Source organism: Corticium candelabrum, chromosome 11, assembly GCF_963422355.1.
Source record: "Corticium candelabrum chromosome 11, ooCorCand1.1, whole genome shotgun sequence".
In the NCBI taxonomy this organism is placed as follows: Eukaryota; Metazoa; Porifera; class Homoscleromorpha; order Homosclerophorida; family Plakinidae; genus Corticium; species Corticium candelabrum.
Window position 1 is genome coordinate 2332159 of NC_085095.1, and position 15525 is coordinate 2347683.

The 15525-nt window shown below is 41.6% G+C and overlaps 1 protein-coding gene across 1 annotated transcript in view; it reads right to left on the minus strand.

The window, feature by feature from the left end:
• Positions 1-15525, minus strand: part of LOC134186294 (ubiquitin carboxyl-terminal hydrolase 47-like) — a 35527-nt gene extending 20002 nt beyond the window's left edge. Inside the window, exons 1-12 of the mRNA XM_062654220.1 lie at positions 15181-15525; positions 13607-13742; positions 12269-12365; positions 12138-12216; positions 11145-11441; positions 10685-10738; positions 10556-10597; positions 10401-10498; positions 3567-3694; positions 3333-3508; positions 2418-2497; positions 2308-2359 (exon numbers count right to left, since the gene is read on the minus strand). Of these exons, the coding sequence (XP_062510204.1) occupies positions 2308-2359; positions 2418-2497; positions 3333-3508; positions 3567-3694; positions 10401-10498; positions 10556-10597; positions 10685-10738; positions 11145-11441; positions 12138-12216; positions 12269-12365; positions 13607-13742; positions 15181-15513 (1572 nt within the window). The 5' untranslated portion in view covers positions 15514-15525. The remainder of the gene's footprint in view (positions 1-2307; positions 2360-2417; positions 2498-3332; positions 3509-3566; positions 3695-10400; positions 10499-10555; positions 10598-10684; positions 10739-11144; positions 11442-12137; positions 12217-12268; positions 12366-13606; positions 13743-15180) is intronic.

Here is a 15525-nt window from a genome sequence, read left to right on the forward strand (position 1 = left end):
AATAATTGTTTCGATATTTTTCACCACGAAATGTTGGCAGTTTGTAAATGTAACATTTTCAGACACTTGAAAATGCGTTATTATCTGGGTGCTTTGTATTGCATGCACATCACATGTGGTGACTTATGTAAGAGCAGCAATCACCATGAGCCACAATAAGGACACTGAAGATGCTGATGACAATGATGCAGACAGTAGAGACACTGGCAGTGGATAACAGACGTACTCAGTAACTGTATCATGTGTGTACATACATATGTGGATTTTAAGTGACCACACACACGGTACCAGTTTGCCACAATGTTGGAGTGTGCATTCGTCGTGATGGTGGTAATATGGTGTGTGTGTGTGTGTGTGTGTGTGTGTGTGTGTGTGTGTGTGTGTGTGTGTGTGTCTGTGTGTGTGTGTGTGTGTGTGTGTGTGTGTGTGTGTGTGTGTGTGTGTGTGTGTGTGTGTGCTGCCCCACAGGGGGTCAGATAAGTGAGGATAAACAGTACTAGGCATTAAAAATGTTAGACAATTGTAATGTCAATACACCACACGTGCATGAATAAGGCCACACCATTTTTTCCTATGTTTCTCATCATTGCACAGTAATCAACGTGTGCACAGAAAAACTAAAACGCAAAAAAAAAGAAAAAGGCCGAAGAAACAAGGGAAGCTGGTCATAGTGACCCCAGTACGAATTCATCTAATAGCATACATCACCAACTAGCCTCGAACTTCCAGACCAGAGAGCGCGCAAAGCACGAGAACTCTAGTCTGAACCAAGTCGGTACTAAAATGATTTCGGAAAGCCTTCTAAGCCAATCAGCTCCTTATAGCCGGAATGTCTCGGTTGTACATTCTGATTGGTTTAGCAGTAATTGGTTATGCTAAGTGCACTAGCGCTGATTGCGCACGCGTGTTGATCTAGGTAAAATCAATCCTATGCTGTTAGACTACCATTTAGCATCTCTTGTGATAAATACTTCCGAAATCATTTTAGTATCGACTTGGTCCAGACTAGAGTTCGCGTGCTTCGCGCGCTCTCTGGTTTGGAAATTTGAGGCTAATCACCAACATGCAGTCAAACATTCTCTTGTCCAGCAAAAACAGCTGAATCATAGAACCTAAAAGATAAAATGAACCAACAGCTGTATTTATTACATGAAAAACGATATCGGCAGTGCAGATTGTTGCTTCCTCACCATGAGATCTCAACATATCTCTCAAGAGATTAAAGGCATCTTGAAAACTCTGCTCACTTGATATCTTTAGAAGATACCATGGCAGCACAGTCCGTTGTCTGACAATAAGTTGGAAACTGAGATGACAAGACAACACCATGGCAAAGTCTGGCACTGAGTGCAGCAACATGTTAATTTCCTATCGCATGTGCTTGCTGGTATTACACGCTACAGAGCTTCACAACCGTTTTCTTTCAGAATCTGTGCCACCTTACCATCTTTGCTAGCTATTTCAGAGCACTAGTATTCTAATTAAAATGTATTTTTGATCAAGTCAGGTGATGTTTTTTATTCCTCCAGTCAGAGTGAAACCTATGCGCGTGGGTGACGAGAAACATAGAAAAAAACTGTGTGGCCTAAAGCCTGGTTTATAATATGACGCTGACAACGCTCGAGAGGACGCTCACGAGAATGCAGGCAAAGACGCCGAGTAGGTGTCAAAATGCTGACGCTAATGTTGTACCATTTACAATATCAATTAATGAGCATCAGCAACGAGCCACTACGCCCATGCTCGTCGTAATCGTATACCATGACTAGAAAGTCTGTGATTTGGTTTTCATTTCCTCCCACACCAAGTTGTTGCAAAGACGCTTCCACGTTTTTTGGCAGCCTGCTGCTGGGAGCCCAGTTTTTTGATACGTTTTTCCAAGCATTTTTCTTGCGCCTTGCATCTACAAGCTACCGTACCACAAGCAGCCGTACCTAGACGTATACACATTCGGTAGGCTTCTCTTCCATAGTCTACTTCCGGTTACTTCACTCCTGAATTTAATCTCTGATTTGTCGACAAAAGGCACGTGCTTCCGGTAGACACTAGAGCAATTCCGATTTGGACGCTAAATTAGAACTTGAATGAACTCTAGTGTCAACAACGCTGACGACGCTCATGACGTGATGTCCAAGTGTTTACAATACGACACCTGACTGAGCGTCGTCGCTAGCGTCCTCAAGGCATCGCCAGCGTCATATTGTAAACCTAGCTTAAGAGACAAACAAACCAATCTACTTGTGTTCAAATTGTCGTTGAGTTAACAGACAATAATTAATTAGTGTTACACATAGATATGATACTAACCCTAGAGACAGTTTGATCATTAAAACAGTACCATTGACCATCAGAGAAAGACCTGCAAAACAGAAGAGTTTTCCTACTTGAAAGTACAATGACACAGATATATATCCTACTTGATATAAGCATAATAGTGACCTCCAATAGCAGAACCAGAGTGAACCATGATAGAAAACAGTTCATAGATATAAGGACCCTAACAGCAAGAACAATGAAGCTTGATGCTGTGCAATTGAAACATCTTTTTAAGACATTTTACATGATGGACAAATAAAATGCCACATTAGTAAACAAACAGACAGAAATAGACAAAGCAGTTGACAAACAGATAGAGAGAGATACAAACAGAGACAGACAAATAGACAAACAGATAGACAGACAGACAGAATCAAGTTTATTGTTAACAATCTTCACTACTACAACAATTACCTTTAAAACAAAATGGTCTACCCATAGTCCAAGACTATTGCTAATGTGTAAAACAATAAATGTCTCTATCAATGACAACTAAAAAACAAAAAACTAAAAAATGTCTGTCTGTCTTCTTGATAATATGGATGGATGGATGGACATCACGACGTGCATGGCCACCATAGAAGACACAAGGTAACGTTGCGTGCAATCCATGATGACAATGTGGATACAAAGGAGTAGACAATACGGGTAGAGGAAGACATCAACGACGTGCATGGAAACAAATGATCAAAAACGAAAGGAGGCCTCAATGGTCAAGAGTCATAAAAGGCGTTAGCGGGCAAAGCTGCAAACGATAACTTGGACGACTTGAAAACTCTTTTCCTTGATCCTTGGACAAACAGACTAGAAATGTGTGGCCCGTCACTCTTTATCCGGGATCAGACAGACAGACAGACAGACAACACAGACAGACAGACAGACAGACAACACAGACAGACAGACAAACAACACAGACAAACAAGACACACAAACAGAGATACACTGACTTACTCACATACAAACTAGCAAACAATCTAACTGCAAAGAACAGTACAAATCCATCAAAAAAAACCTACCTCAGGTCCATCATTGCACTGTATCAGCCCAGAAGACTTGTTACTCATACCATAAGAACTTGAACTAGACGTAAGTCGCAAATCTGCCGCAGCTGCTGCAACAGCAGCAACTGACGGCGACAGATCAGCAGCAACAGCACTAACAGCATTGTCAGCAAGTGAACTATCAATATCATCTGAAACACAGAAACATAAGCAGAGCCCACCACATAAAACACAAAACGCACAACCAACCTGTGCAACCATCTAGGTCCTCTTTCAGGGTTTCAGACTGACTTCGTCTTGTCCCTAGTAATACAGGCGGATCATTGTCTTTGTCAGAGATGTAGCCATTTAGGTTCAGTTCCAATGGAAATGTCATTCTAAAGAGGCAAGTAACCTTGAAATACAAGCAATGAAAATACAGTACAACCCTGATTATCCGGACTTTTTGGCAGAAGCCAAATTGTCCGGATAATCGAAAGTCTGGATAATTAAAATGATGGTGTGTGTGGTGACTTCATTGAGTCTCAGTCATACATTGAACAGTCAAGTACTTAATGAACAATTAATTAAAGGGTAACTGCAATGCAAAAATCAAAAATTCTTTTATGTTGGAAATTGATAGTTCTAGTTGCATACATAACAGGAAAAAGTTGCTTCCGGTTCTTCAAGTTCCGGTAACGGGCGTGGTGTAGTGTACACGTCACAGAGGAGACACTTGTGCGTCTGTAGTCAGCGATCTGTAAAAACTAGATCTTCATATCCAAGGCAATGCTACTAAGGTACAGGTGACGGCAGCAACAGTTATTCTTCTGAAGAGCCCTCTGGAGGTTTTTATGTGACGATAACGTTCCGTTATCGCATGAATCACAGGATGAAGAAGATCTGCTGGTAGCCATTATATAGTGACTAGTACCACACAGGTTCAAGTTCAGCGACAGTGTCTCTGAAGCTTTGAGATCGCCTGCTGCCTTGGAAGCAGACGAGGAAGAGGACAGGCTACCCAATAGCCTGTCACCATCGCAAGTAGAAGTAGGAGTAGCAAACATAATCGATAAACATCTGGGTAAGTAAACAACCATCACAGGTGTAGCTGCAATTGTTGTGAGATGATGGATACGTCCTCGTGTGGAGTGCGTGTGCTGTCAAAACATATTTGAGGTTGTCTCAACTAATGACGTGATAATAATGTCGAATACTAGCGACATTAGTGGCACAGTGTACTGGTGAGTTCATGCAAAACTCTAGCTATTGCTGTGAGAAGAACAAATTGAGTTGAAGTTCGTACGTTGAATTCACGTTGACACAAGGTTTGACTTCACTGTACAGTATACAGTAATGCATACGACTGCATTCACTACACACGATGATCAAGCACCTATAGACGCGAGTCTATACCTAGTCATCAAGAGTCTGACCTCTCCTAGCCATTCGCAGTACTTTTAGTCCTGCACCATAGTCTTCTATACTCTCCCGCTTCTCAAAGTACGGCTCTCCTTTTCTTTTTGCGAAGGTTTCAGAGTGCTGCAATCTTGAAGTGTGGAGGCAGAAAATGGTGGTCTCAATTTTGCTCTTCTACATACAACCCAGACCAAGTTCTTGAATAGACCTGGCTGTACGTATCTCGAAGCAATCAGGCTAAAAGTGGCTACTACAGACTCCTGTCCACTCAGTAGAACACGCCGTACTCAGTAGTAGTCGCCAGGATGACACAAACATCTCTGCAATTGTCCTCCTTATTTGCAATTCCCACTTTAGCTTGGGGATCTTCGGAAATTGAAACACACTTGAGTATGACTTGTGCAAATTGGTACATCCTGCAGCCACGCAACACTGTCTACAATACACGCTAGCGTGGAGTCTCCCCTCTGTGACGTGTACACTACACCACGCCCGTTATAATGCGTTACCGAAACTTAAAAACCAGAAGCAACTTTGGCCTGCTATTTCTTAGAGAAGACTTAACTTAAAATCTAAGGGTGCGTTTCCACTAGTGCCTAAACTGGTTTAACAAGCGGTTTAAGCTAAACTGGTTTAAGAATTCACTTGTTTCCACCTGCACTAAACCAGTTCTATTTTAAACCTAAACCGCTTTCCTAAACCCACTCAAAGTAGGTTTAGCAAAGTGGTTTAGGTTTAACTGTCACGTGACAGTAGCGTGCTTGTTTAGATGGCTTCCCACAATGTCGTTTTAATGATATTGACTATTTTGCTGGGATAGGATTGCCCTAAAAGATGTAAGGGTTGTTAACAAGGGGAAAGAAATCAGTAGCTACGGAGAGAGACAAGACGGTGTCCTTGGTCATCATCATGCAAATTCCTACTAGCAGATGCTGAATCAGTGAAAACCAACAGTTGCTCTGACTCGGCGACAAAGCAGCCTAATACTTCAAAATAAGGCGTTCCTAGACTGTTTGTTTTGCACATCCCGGATGTGCAAGTTACTAGTGGAAACAGTCGCTTTCTTGAACTGGTTTAGTTCTTAAACCCATTTAAGCTAAACTAGTTTAAGGTGCAGCTAGTGGAAACATGGCCTAAAACTATTTTTCCTGTCATGTATGCAAACTAGAACTACCAACTTCCAACATAAAAGAATTTATAATTCTTGCATTGCAGTTACCCTTTAATTTATTAATATACAGCAATATTAGGTCAACGACTCAACATGTCTACACATTTAATGATTGGATGTAAGAAGTCAGTCCTCTGTGGTTCAAATTTTGGATTCGGTTTACAGGTTTCCATGTTGGGATGATGTCAGACAAGAAACACGTGATAGACACATGCTTTTCAGACGGAAATAAATTTGATTGGATTATCGAAATGTCCGGATAATTGGGGGTGTAGTGTACATGTTTACTGTAACAAGCTGTCAACTAACTTGCATTTCTAACCTCTCACTGCTGGCTACACAATGTATCTCTATATCTATCTGTCTGTCTGTCTGTCTGTCTGTAACATCAATCACGCCAAAACTGCCGGGCCAATCGCCACGAAACTGTGCATAAAGACTGCTCCACACCACAATGCAAACGCACGCTTCAGTGTTTAGTTGGTCCTCTCTCGAGGAGTCGACCCCCAACTGAAATCTCGCGACGAAATGATGGCGGTGCAACTTCAAACTATAAAAGAGGTGTGTGTGTGTGTGTGTGTGTGTGTGTGTGTGTGTGTGTGTGTGTGTGTGTGTGTGTGTGTGTGTGTGTGTTGATTATATCCGGGTCTTTACCTAATTACATAAAACATTTGGCTACATGCATTAGAACAAATTATTTAGCAGTTTGTGTTTTCTCCGCCAAATAACTGAATTCTATAATGAGAATTTGTGTTATTAGCCTTTCCTGGGCAAAGAACAGGCTAATGAGCTACTATTTTTTTAATAAAACTTGTGACTTGAGTGTGTATTTCAGTCTGCCTGTGTGACTGTCTGGCTATCATACATCTATCCCCCACATCGGTCTAGTAAACAAGTTTGACACTGTCAACCTGTCTGTCACATAGAGTCATCCAGAGTAACTCTATGACTGGGGCAACTCCATGAGTATCTAACTCAGTTCCAGCGAGAAGCGTCTTACCTCCAGTTTAGGATTTAAAACTCTTCTACTATAGTATTTTGTGTTCAATTATCCGATTTGGGCTTTCAATTATCCGACTCAGGCATTTAATTATCTGAGGTTCAGTCATAGAAGTACTAAATCTATAGCAATAATTCTTTCAGTCTGATATGTAGAGTCAAAACCACACATTTCTTTCATGACGTCTTTCTATGATGCTCACTCTCACGTGTAAGGTGGGAAGGCAAAAATTAGTGAAATTCAAGCTTTTTGATTAGCAAAACACGCACCGACGCATGTATCCATAGATGGAACTGTTGCATGGTATCATGCAGGATACGCGGCTTACAAAGTATACGGATTACACCACGCATAAAACTGATGGACAGAGCAAGGCATGGTAAGTTTCCTGGATATGTAGATCTATTTCGCTCGCAACAGCCTAAACCTCCGTGGAAAACATGGGACACCAAGATTGAATAGTTGCAAAACAAACGTACACTGTGCAACACAAACGCTAACTAATTTACGCTAACTTCAAGATTAATTACAAATTATTACATCTAGACAGCTGATGAATGATGATATTTGAGCAGCTGCCTAACCGCAGACTATGTAAGTTATTTAGTTTTCCATGTTATTGCACAGCCATAAGCAATGAATAATTGAACGACGAGTACGGATAATTGATTGCCTAAATCAGATAATTGAACGACGAGTACGGATAATTGAACACAAAACACTATAGTAAACTACTTGACGTAAGATTGAGTTTCATAGCAAATTATCTCAAGAACGATTGGATTTCAGAGAAAGCCACCCACATGCTGATTGGCAGAAGGCTACTGCTCCATACGATAATAAGATCAAGCGACTACAACACTCACACATAGCAACATACGGGTGTGTATTAAATTACTCACGAAGTTACCCGGACTACCTACAGCGGACCCGTGAATTATGACCACCTAAGGGACTGTCCTCAACTGCCCCTACTAATAATTCTCATGTGGTCCCAATTGTCAGACTGGCATTTGTACATGTACACCAATCTATGTACATCATATTCTTGTATGCAACAAAATGACAATCCAAATACGTATTGTATTAATAAAGCAAAGCAAAAAGCTGCCAACTTGGGTGTTTTCAATGCCAAAATCCTTAGCCAAATCCCATCGACTATGACCAACTCAGACGCTTCAATAACATCAGTTTTCCTTGTTAAGATGCAACTTGTTTCGTTTCTTTGACATCATGCAATTTGACATTTACAAAGCCTGCACCTGTTGCACACATGACGATCATGTCTTTCCACAAAAGTGCCTGAGTACACTCAAACCTCCCGAATCTGTACAGTACGGGACCAGCCGCTGTCCGGATTCTAGAAATGTCCGGAAGATAGAGATAGCTAACGTGTGTTATATCCTTGGAATCCCAGACCATTTAATATAAGGTTTGGTGTATGTCATACAGATCTGCATACAGTATGCATGTACAGTACACACTTGTACTACATTGTAATGTACATGTGTACTTTGCACTATAGTTACATACGTTACATACGCGTTCTAATACAAATAGTCAAGACAGGCCTGAGAATTAAGTGTTTATACGAAGAGTTTCTTGCCAAAGTGTTTACCTTCGGAGCCCCAACACCTGATATGTGCTGGGAGGGAGGTGCCCGGATCTTGGAGGTCCAGATTAGGAAGGTTCTTCAAGTGCAGGTGTTGCTGTGTCTGCATTTCAAAGGTCAAACATACTCTTGGGCCATACAATTGTGTCCACTATTCGTAATTGACAGTTGCCCACTTTTTCCAGGCTCCAAATATATGTAAATGTATTGAGTTTTCAAGGGACTGTCACTAACTACTACTAGTATCTGCATTTCTTAGCTGCGCACATTTGCCACGTGGTCGCAAGGACAGGTTCGACTGTACTTGCTAAAGTCTTGTTCACAATATGATGCTGACATTGACTTTTTCCAGTGCCAGTCAGGATTTAAAGTAGTAAGAGATGCACATACCGCTTGTGGCAACCTAGTCTCAGACCTTAACCCCGCCCTCAGCAACCCAACTTAATAATATCCGGGTACGCAAGGCAGGGTGCCATTCGGATTAGCGAGGTTCTATATTTTGTTAGAATCAAGTCATTGTTTGCGTGCCATGAAACCGTTTGTGTTTAATTAAGTCAGAAAATAAAGTTGGATACATTGTTTTGTGCGTGTAGTTCATTTCTAGAACACCCAACGATTGATTCTGGCCTCAACAACGAGGCACAGGTAGGTAGGTACTCCAATCACAACAACACCAGACAACTGCTGCACACGTACTGGCCAGCAAGCACCTACTTGCAAGCTGCACAAATTAACACCACGTGCACGTCACTAGACACAACAGTTGTATACAGATTGCTGAGAAAGGACAGGCAGTCTTATCATCAAAAGGTAAATCTGTCATATCACTACAAGACCCAAGCATACTAAAGCTTGTATATATAGATGGCCGAGAAAGGACACGCAGTCTAGATCTTATCATCTAACGGTTCGGTGTGGCGCTTTGTTGCAGGTTCATTTATTTTCTGTTTGCTATGACTTTGAATGTACAGTAGTGGGCAAAAGTATTTGCCGGGTAGTTTTTTTTGTTGATTTTTCATCATACTCTGGCCTACAGAATGGAAATAAGTGCTGATATGAGCATAAATTGATATCTTAGTTTGTTTTCAAAGGTTGGAATATTGTTTGCGTTGAATATGCTTTGATAAGTTGTAATGTAAACTTAATCGGCTTTTAACTAGGTTGTAATGATAATATTAAATTGCAACAACCAACTGATTTAGACTTAAATTCTGTACCAATTAGCACTATTGTGGGTCAAAATGTCCAATTTCAGTCACTATAGTAATCATAAATGGCATTCTCTGAACCGGTTTCGAAAAACTGTATTGAGTCCTATCACCGGCAGAGGGATATTTTGAAGTATTCATATCATTCTATTCTCAGATATTAGTTCTAATTATTCATCAGGTCACTACTGACCAACGAACCTGTAAGTTAAAACACAAACATCCTGAAAAACCCTTGAAATTCTTGCCCGGCAAATACTTTTGTCCACTACTGTACACTCAAAAGTCATGATCATTAATCAAAATTGGAACGACTCCGACTAGACTGGCGAACAACCTCCAATAACTCTATGTAGAGATTACAACAGTGAACACACGCTACACATTCCAAAGTTGTTTACATGGTCGTTTCCGTCGACTCGCTACTTCCGGTGAGACGATTACTATAACCCTCGCTACGCCCAGGGTTAATGAATCCATCTCAGCATCAAAGGATACCGCTTCCATCAAAGCGGGCTCTTTGAAGTTTGACGCTTCGCTGAGTATCAGCATCATACTGTGAACTAGACTTTAGTCATCACTCTCTCAACCATCCATGTGTCTTGCCTGTCTTCCTGACTACACTGATCTAGTCTACATGCCCCACTATCAATCCACTCGACTACAACTATAGAGTCATCTCTCACATCACTACCTGTCGTTCAGCTTGATTCGACTCAATGTCACGTAATCAAAGTCGAAACGCTTCAGCTGCATCGTCAACAGATACGGAAACGATGTAAACCTAAGACCCTACCAGCAAGACAAACACTCAAACCATAACAAAACACCAACAAGCTCGTATATCACCTTGTGTGCATCACACTTTTCACCACATTTTGAACAATCGTACTACAACAGACAGAAGATTACACATACACACACAAATAGGAAAGTGACGTTGATCATTCTGATTCGTCTCTCCTCTGGTTCACACACCTGGTTACTTTCAGTGAGAGTTTCTGGTGTGACAAAATCGGTCAACGCTGCCTCCTGCAGAAATAACGAGTTAAAATCAGTGACCGTCTCAATAAAAATAGAAACAAAAATGAGATAACAGAAAAAGTGTAGGAAGATGGAGAAAAACAAACATGTACATTTGACATTGCAAATTACAGATTACAAACAAGCAAATGACCATAGATATAGACACACACACACACACACACACACACACACACACACACACACACACACACACACACACACACACACACACACACACACACACACCACACACACACAGACAGACAGACAGACAGACAGACAGACAGACAGACAGACAGACACAGACAGACACAGACAGACACAGACACACACACACACACACACACACACACACACACACACACACACACACACACACACACACACACACACACACATTTCCAACACTCACCACACTCTCAAAAACTTGATCAGATCCAAAACGTTTGATAACAAGTGGTATGTCAAGGTATGAGTCTTCCTTAGCATTCTCATAGCCACACTTCAGACACTTGACGTAGTCCTTCATCTTTCCTTGATACAAACGATTTATGAGGTCCTTATGCTGTGTAAGAGCAAATTTCTGTTCCAGGGCATCAAACATAACTCTACAAAGCTCCTGCACGTCGTGTTGCTGCCACGACTCGGAGCTGTCCCAACCAAAACTCCTTGTGATGTCAGTAGTCTCGATAGAACGCTTGTTTGATGTCTAAACATGAGGATGTGATAAAACCTGAGCTTACACACCAATATTCAAATATCTATAGCAAGAAAATTGTTTCCAGATTTACCTGTGTGTTTGTGCGTGTGTGTGTGTGTGTGTGTGTGTGTGTTTGTGTGTGTGTTTGTGTGTGGTGTGTGTGTGTGTGGTGTGTGTGTGTGTGTGTGTGTGTGTGTGTGTGTGTGTGTGTGTGTGTGTGTGTGTGTGTGTGTGGTGTATGTGTGTGTGACTGTGTGTGTGTGTGTGTGTGTGTGTGTGTGTGTGTGTGTGTGTGTGTGTGTGTGTGTGTGTGTGTGTGTGTGTGTGGTGTATGTGTGTGTGACTGTGTGTGTGTGTGTGTGTGTGTGTGTGTGTGTGTGTGTGTGTGTGTGTGTGTGTGTGTGTGTGTACATAAACCTACAAACGTGATACTCAAACTTCAAAGTTCTCCTGTAAACATCTACACGCATACAAACAAAACAGCACACCACACACATAAACCCATTACAAATATTACATACTTTGTATTAGAAATTTACTACTAATTTATTAAATAATTATAATAATACTAATAAATTATAATAAATTAAATAATGATACTAAATATTAATAAATGTAATACAAACTTATCACGCTGCTTGAATGAAAAGTAATGCACTCATAGTGTGTACCACATCTACATTACACTCGCTTGCATAACATTACTTGTAACTGAATGAACAGACGTTGCAACTGACGAGGGATATTTCTCTCCTCGTCTTCTTGGTTACCTCCAAAGTTCACCCTACATTCAGTCAATCAGATGAGGCTTCAAAACAGACGAGACATGAGCATACCTGTAGAGAGCATTTCTGAATTCTGGTGTCATGTACAGTGTCTGTAAGAGGCTGTTGAGATAACACGTCATTGCCTGATTGACTAACCCCACATATCCTACGTAAACCATCACACACATCACATGGAATCTCAAACATCCACATAAAATACAAGCAGATAGACAGACATTTTAATGTAGAAACAAAACAGCAAACTAAATCAAACAGAAACAAATACAAAACAGAAAAGCAATAGACAAATGAAGAAACATACAGATGAAAATTTCATGCTAATGATAAATTAAGCCAGTCAAGAGATACTATGTGTACAGAGAGACAAACAGATTGACAAGACAAACAGATAGACAGACACACAAACAGACAGACAGATAGACTATTTAGCTGTGATGCCTTTTACTGATATTCATTATATGGCAGTACAGTAGAACCTCACTAATCCGTCCAGCCCCGTGCCAAGCTCCGTTCGGATTAGTGAAATTGTTCGGATTATCAAAAATGCCAAAACGCGTACCCTTGGAGGTCCAGACTTTGCCTTGGAGACACCCAGACCACTAGTGCATTTACGTATCTCCACGCATGTACACACATGTCATGTTTGTGGTACAGCACACTGCTGCAACAACTAAATGTACTTCTAAACAATGTGACAGTCAAAATTTAAAATGGTTAGATACGTGCATTTGCTGAAAACCAGATAACTGCAACCCAGATCAGGCTGCCCAATAGGATCTGGGTACACAAGGCAGGGCACCAAAGGTAATTCGGATTAGCAAGGATTCAGATTAGCAAGATTCGGATTAGCAAGGTTCTACTGTATTGATGTTGAAAATAGAATACAGACAGACAGACAGACAGACAGACAGATGCACAGACAGACACGCAGACAGACAGACAAACAGACATACATGGTGTTAGTGACGCTGTACTATTTTTGATGATGTATTCAATAAAGAACAAAGACAGACAGACAGACAGACATACAACAGACAAACAGACGCATACACAGACAGACAGACAAACAGACACAGACAAACAACAGACAAACAGACGCATGGACAGACAGACGCATGGATGTACAGACAGACAGACAGACAGACAGACAGACAGACAGAGCAAGGACGTGTGTAGTTAATTGGACTGATGAGGACATTGTGTTGTAGAGGATTTAGCCTCCATCTGTACGTACTTTGTTCTATTGAATAAAATACCTTTGACAGACAGACAGACAGACAGACAGACATCTCTGAAAACATTACAACTTCGCTCCACTGTGGTACACAAGTTGTAACAAACAGTCATACATGCAAACAAGTAGTAGAAAACAACATGCCAACTAACCAGTCTCACTCTTGCTGTACAAAGCAGAGTTAGAATGATACGATGGGCCATACTGTGAGTTGTTGTTGTTAGACACCGTACTAACAGTCGCTCCACTTGTCGTTGTGTCAGGCACTTTATTACTATCTTCATGTATCTAATAGCAACCAAACTTATATTAATAACACAAATCATCAGCATGGAATGGTACACACACAACAGTTGAACTGCAAGTGGGCTTATGTACAGTACACGGCACTTATGTTCTACAGTAAGAAATCATCTCTAAGAATATACTGCACTCTCTGTAAGGAAGTAAAGAACAACACAATACATACAACTGCCGAGTGATTAGAAATGTCAAGTAGAATATTGATTGACTATTGAGCCAGACAACTAATGTTGGCAACCCACCTTAGTGCGCGTGCGTGCATGCACGCGCGCGCACACACACACACACACACACACACACACACACACACACACACACACACATGCACACACACACACACACAGAGCAAATAAATGGCAAATGGCAAATGAATAAAGAGCTGCCGTTAAACGGCAATGCCCGCAGCCAGATGGCTGGGTTCCTGTGCACTAAGCAGAAGCTATGGACCGTGCTGAGCAATCTCCTGGAGCCTGGCACACACACAGACATGTACATGCACACACACACACACACACACACACACACACACACACACACACACACACACACACACACACACACCTAAATCCTAAATGTCAGGAGCTGCCTCTCAGAGGGCCCTGTGCGCTACTCAGGGAACTCTGACCCTGCGCTACAGCAAACTCCTGGAGCCGGGCCAGGCACTCGCAGGAGTACCAACTTGTGAAGCCAACTGTGGTGTGAGCACCCAAAGTCTCACCAGGACCCCAGTAGCTGATGTCACGTCACAGCTGAAGGCCACTCAAGACCCCAGTCAATGACCAGGTCCTCATTTATACTTCAGAGTCGAGAAAAGCAAATGTGTGTTAGTTTCTTGCTTAAGGAAATTATGCCATAGCTTGCCATCACTGTGACTTGAACTTGCGACCCTTCAAGGTCCCGGATATAAACAATCCATAACATGACTCTCTAACCAACTGAGCTATCACGCACGCGCGCACACACACACACACACATTCTATTAATATCAATAATGATATTAATTGTTCTGGCAAGTAAACAAAACTCCAGGAGTTCAGAGGTGTAACTCAGTGTGAGTAATTTCACTATTCTACTCTACAGCATAAAAACAAAAATTCATTGGATCCACCATAACTCGAGTGACTTTAGTCGTCAGGATGCCAACCTCACAGGTATAATTGGTCATCACATAAACTCAGTAAGTCATCAAATCACAACTTGACAACCACTTTTTCAAACACTGTGATATCAAGTCAGAGACTGACTGTACAACTCGCTCACTGACACATACTAACAAGTCAGTCAATCCTTACCCACACCCCAAATTCTAATTTTAGAATTCCGAAAGCGCACGTGATCTGTGCAGCTGCTGAACCCAAACGGGGCGCCCTCATATTACAAACACTCCAGCGTCTATTTCACATTCTCGTTTACTCTTTCCTACCGTCACTGGCTGTTTGCCATCCTTTTCTCGCACCAGAAACGTATTTCTCTTCTCATTCAGACCCAAATCCATTAGTGACTGACTTGAATTCCAGTCCAATACGACCTCCACCACAGTCACGTTGTCTCCCTTCTCCCACACCAACAGATACGTTTCCTCTTGATATTTCATTCGTCTGGCTGTTTCACAACACAATTCGCGGACGTCACAGTCGTAAGCCAGTGAGAAGACGACTTTCTGTTTGTTATAGTCAATCTGCGTCTCATCTTTAACAACGCAAACGTATTTGACCTTGTCCGCGCAGCTTTCTGCTTCCACTGCGACAAGTGCCATGCTAGTATACGG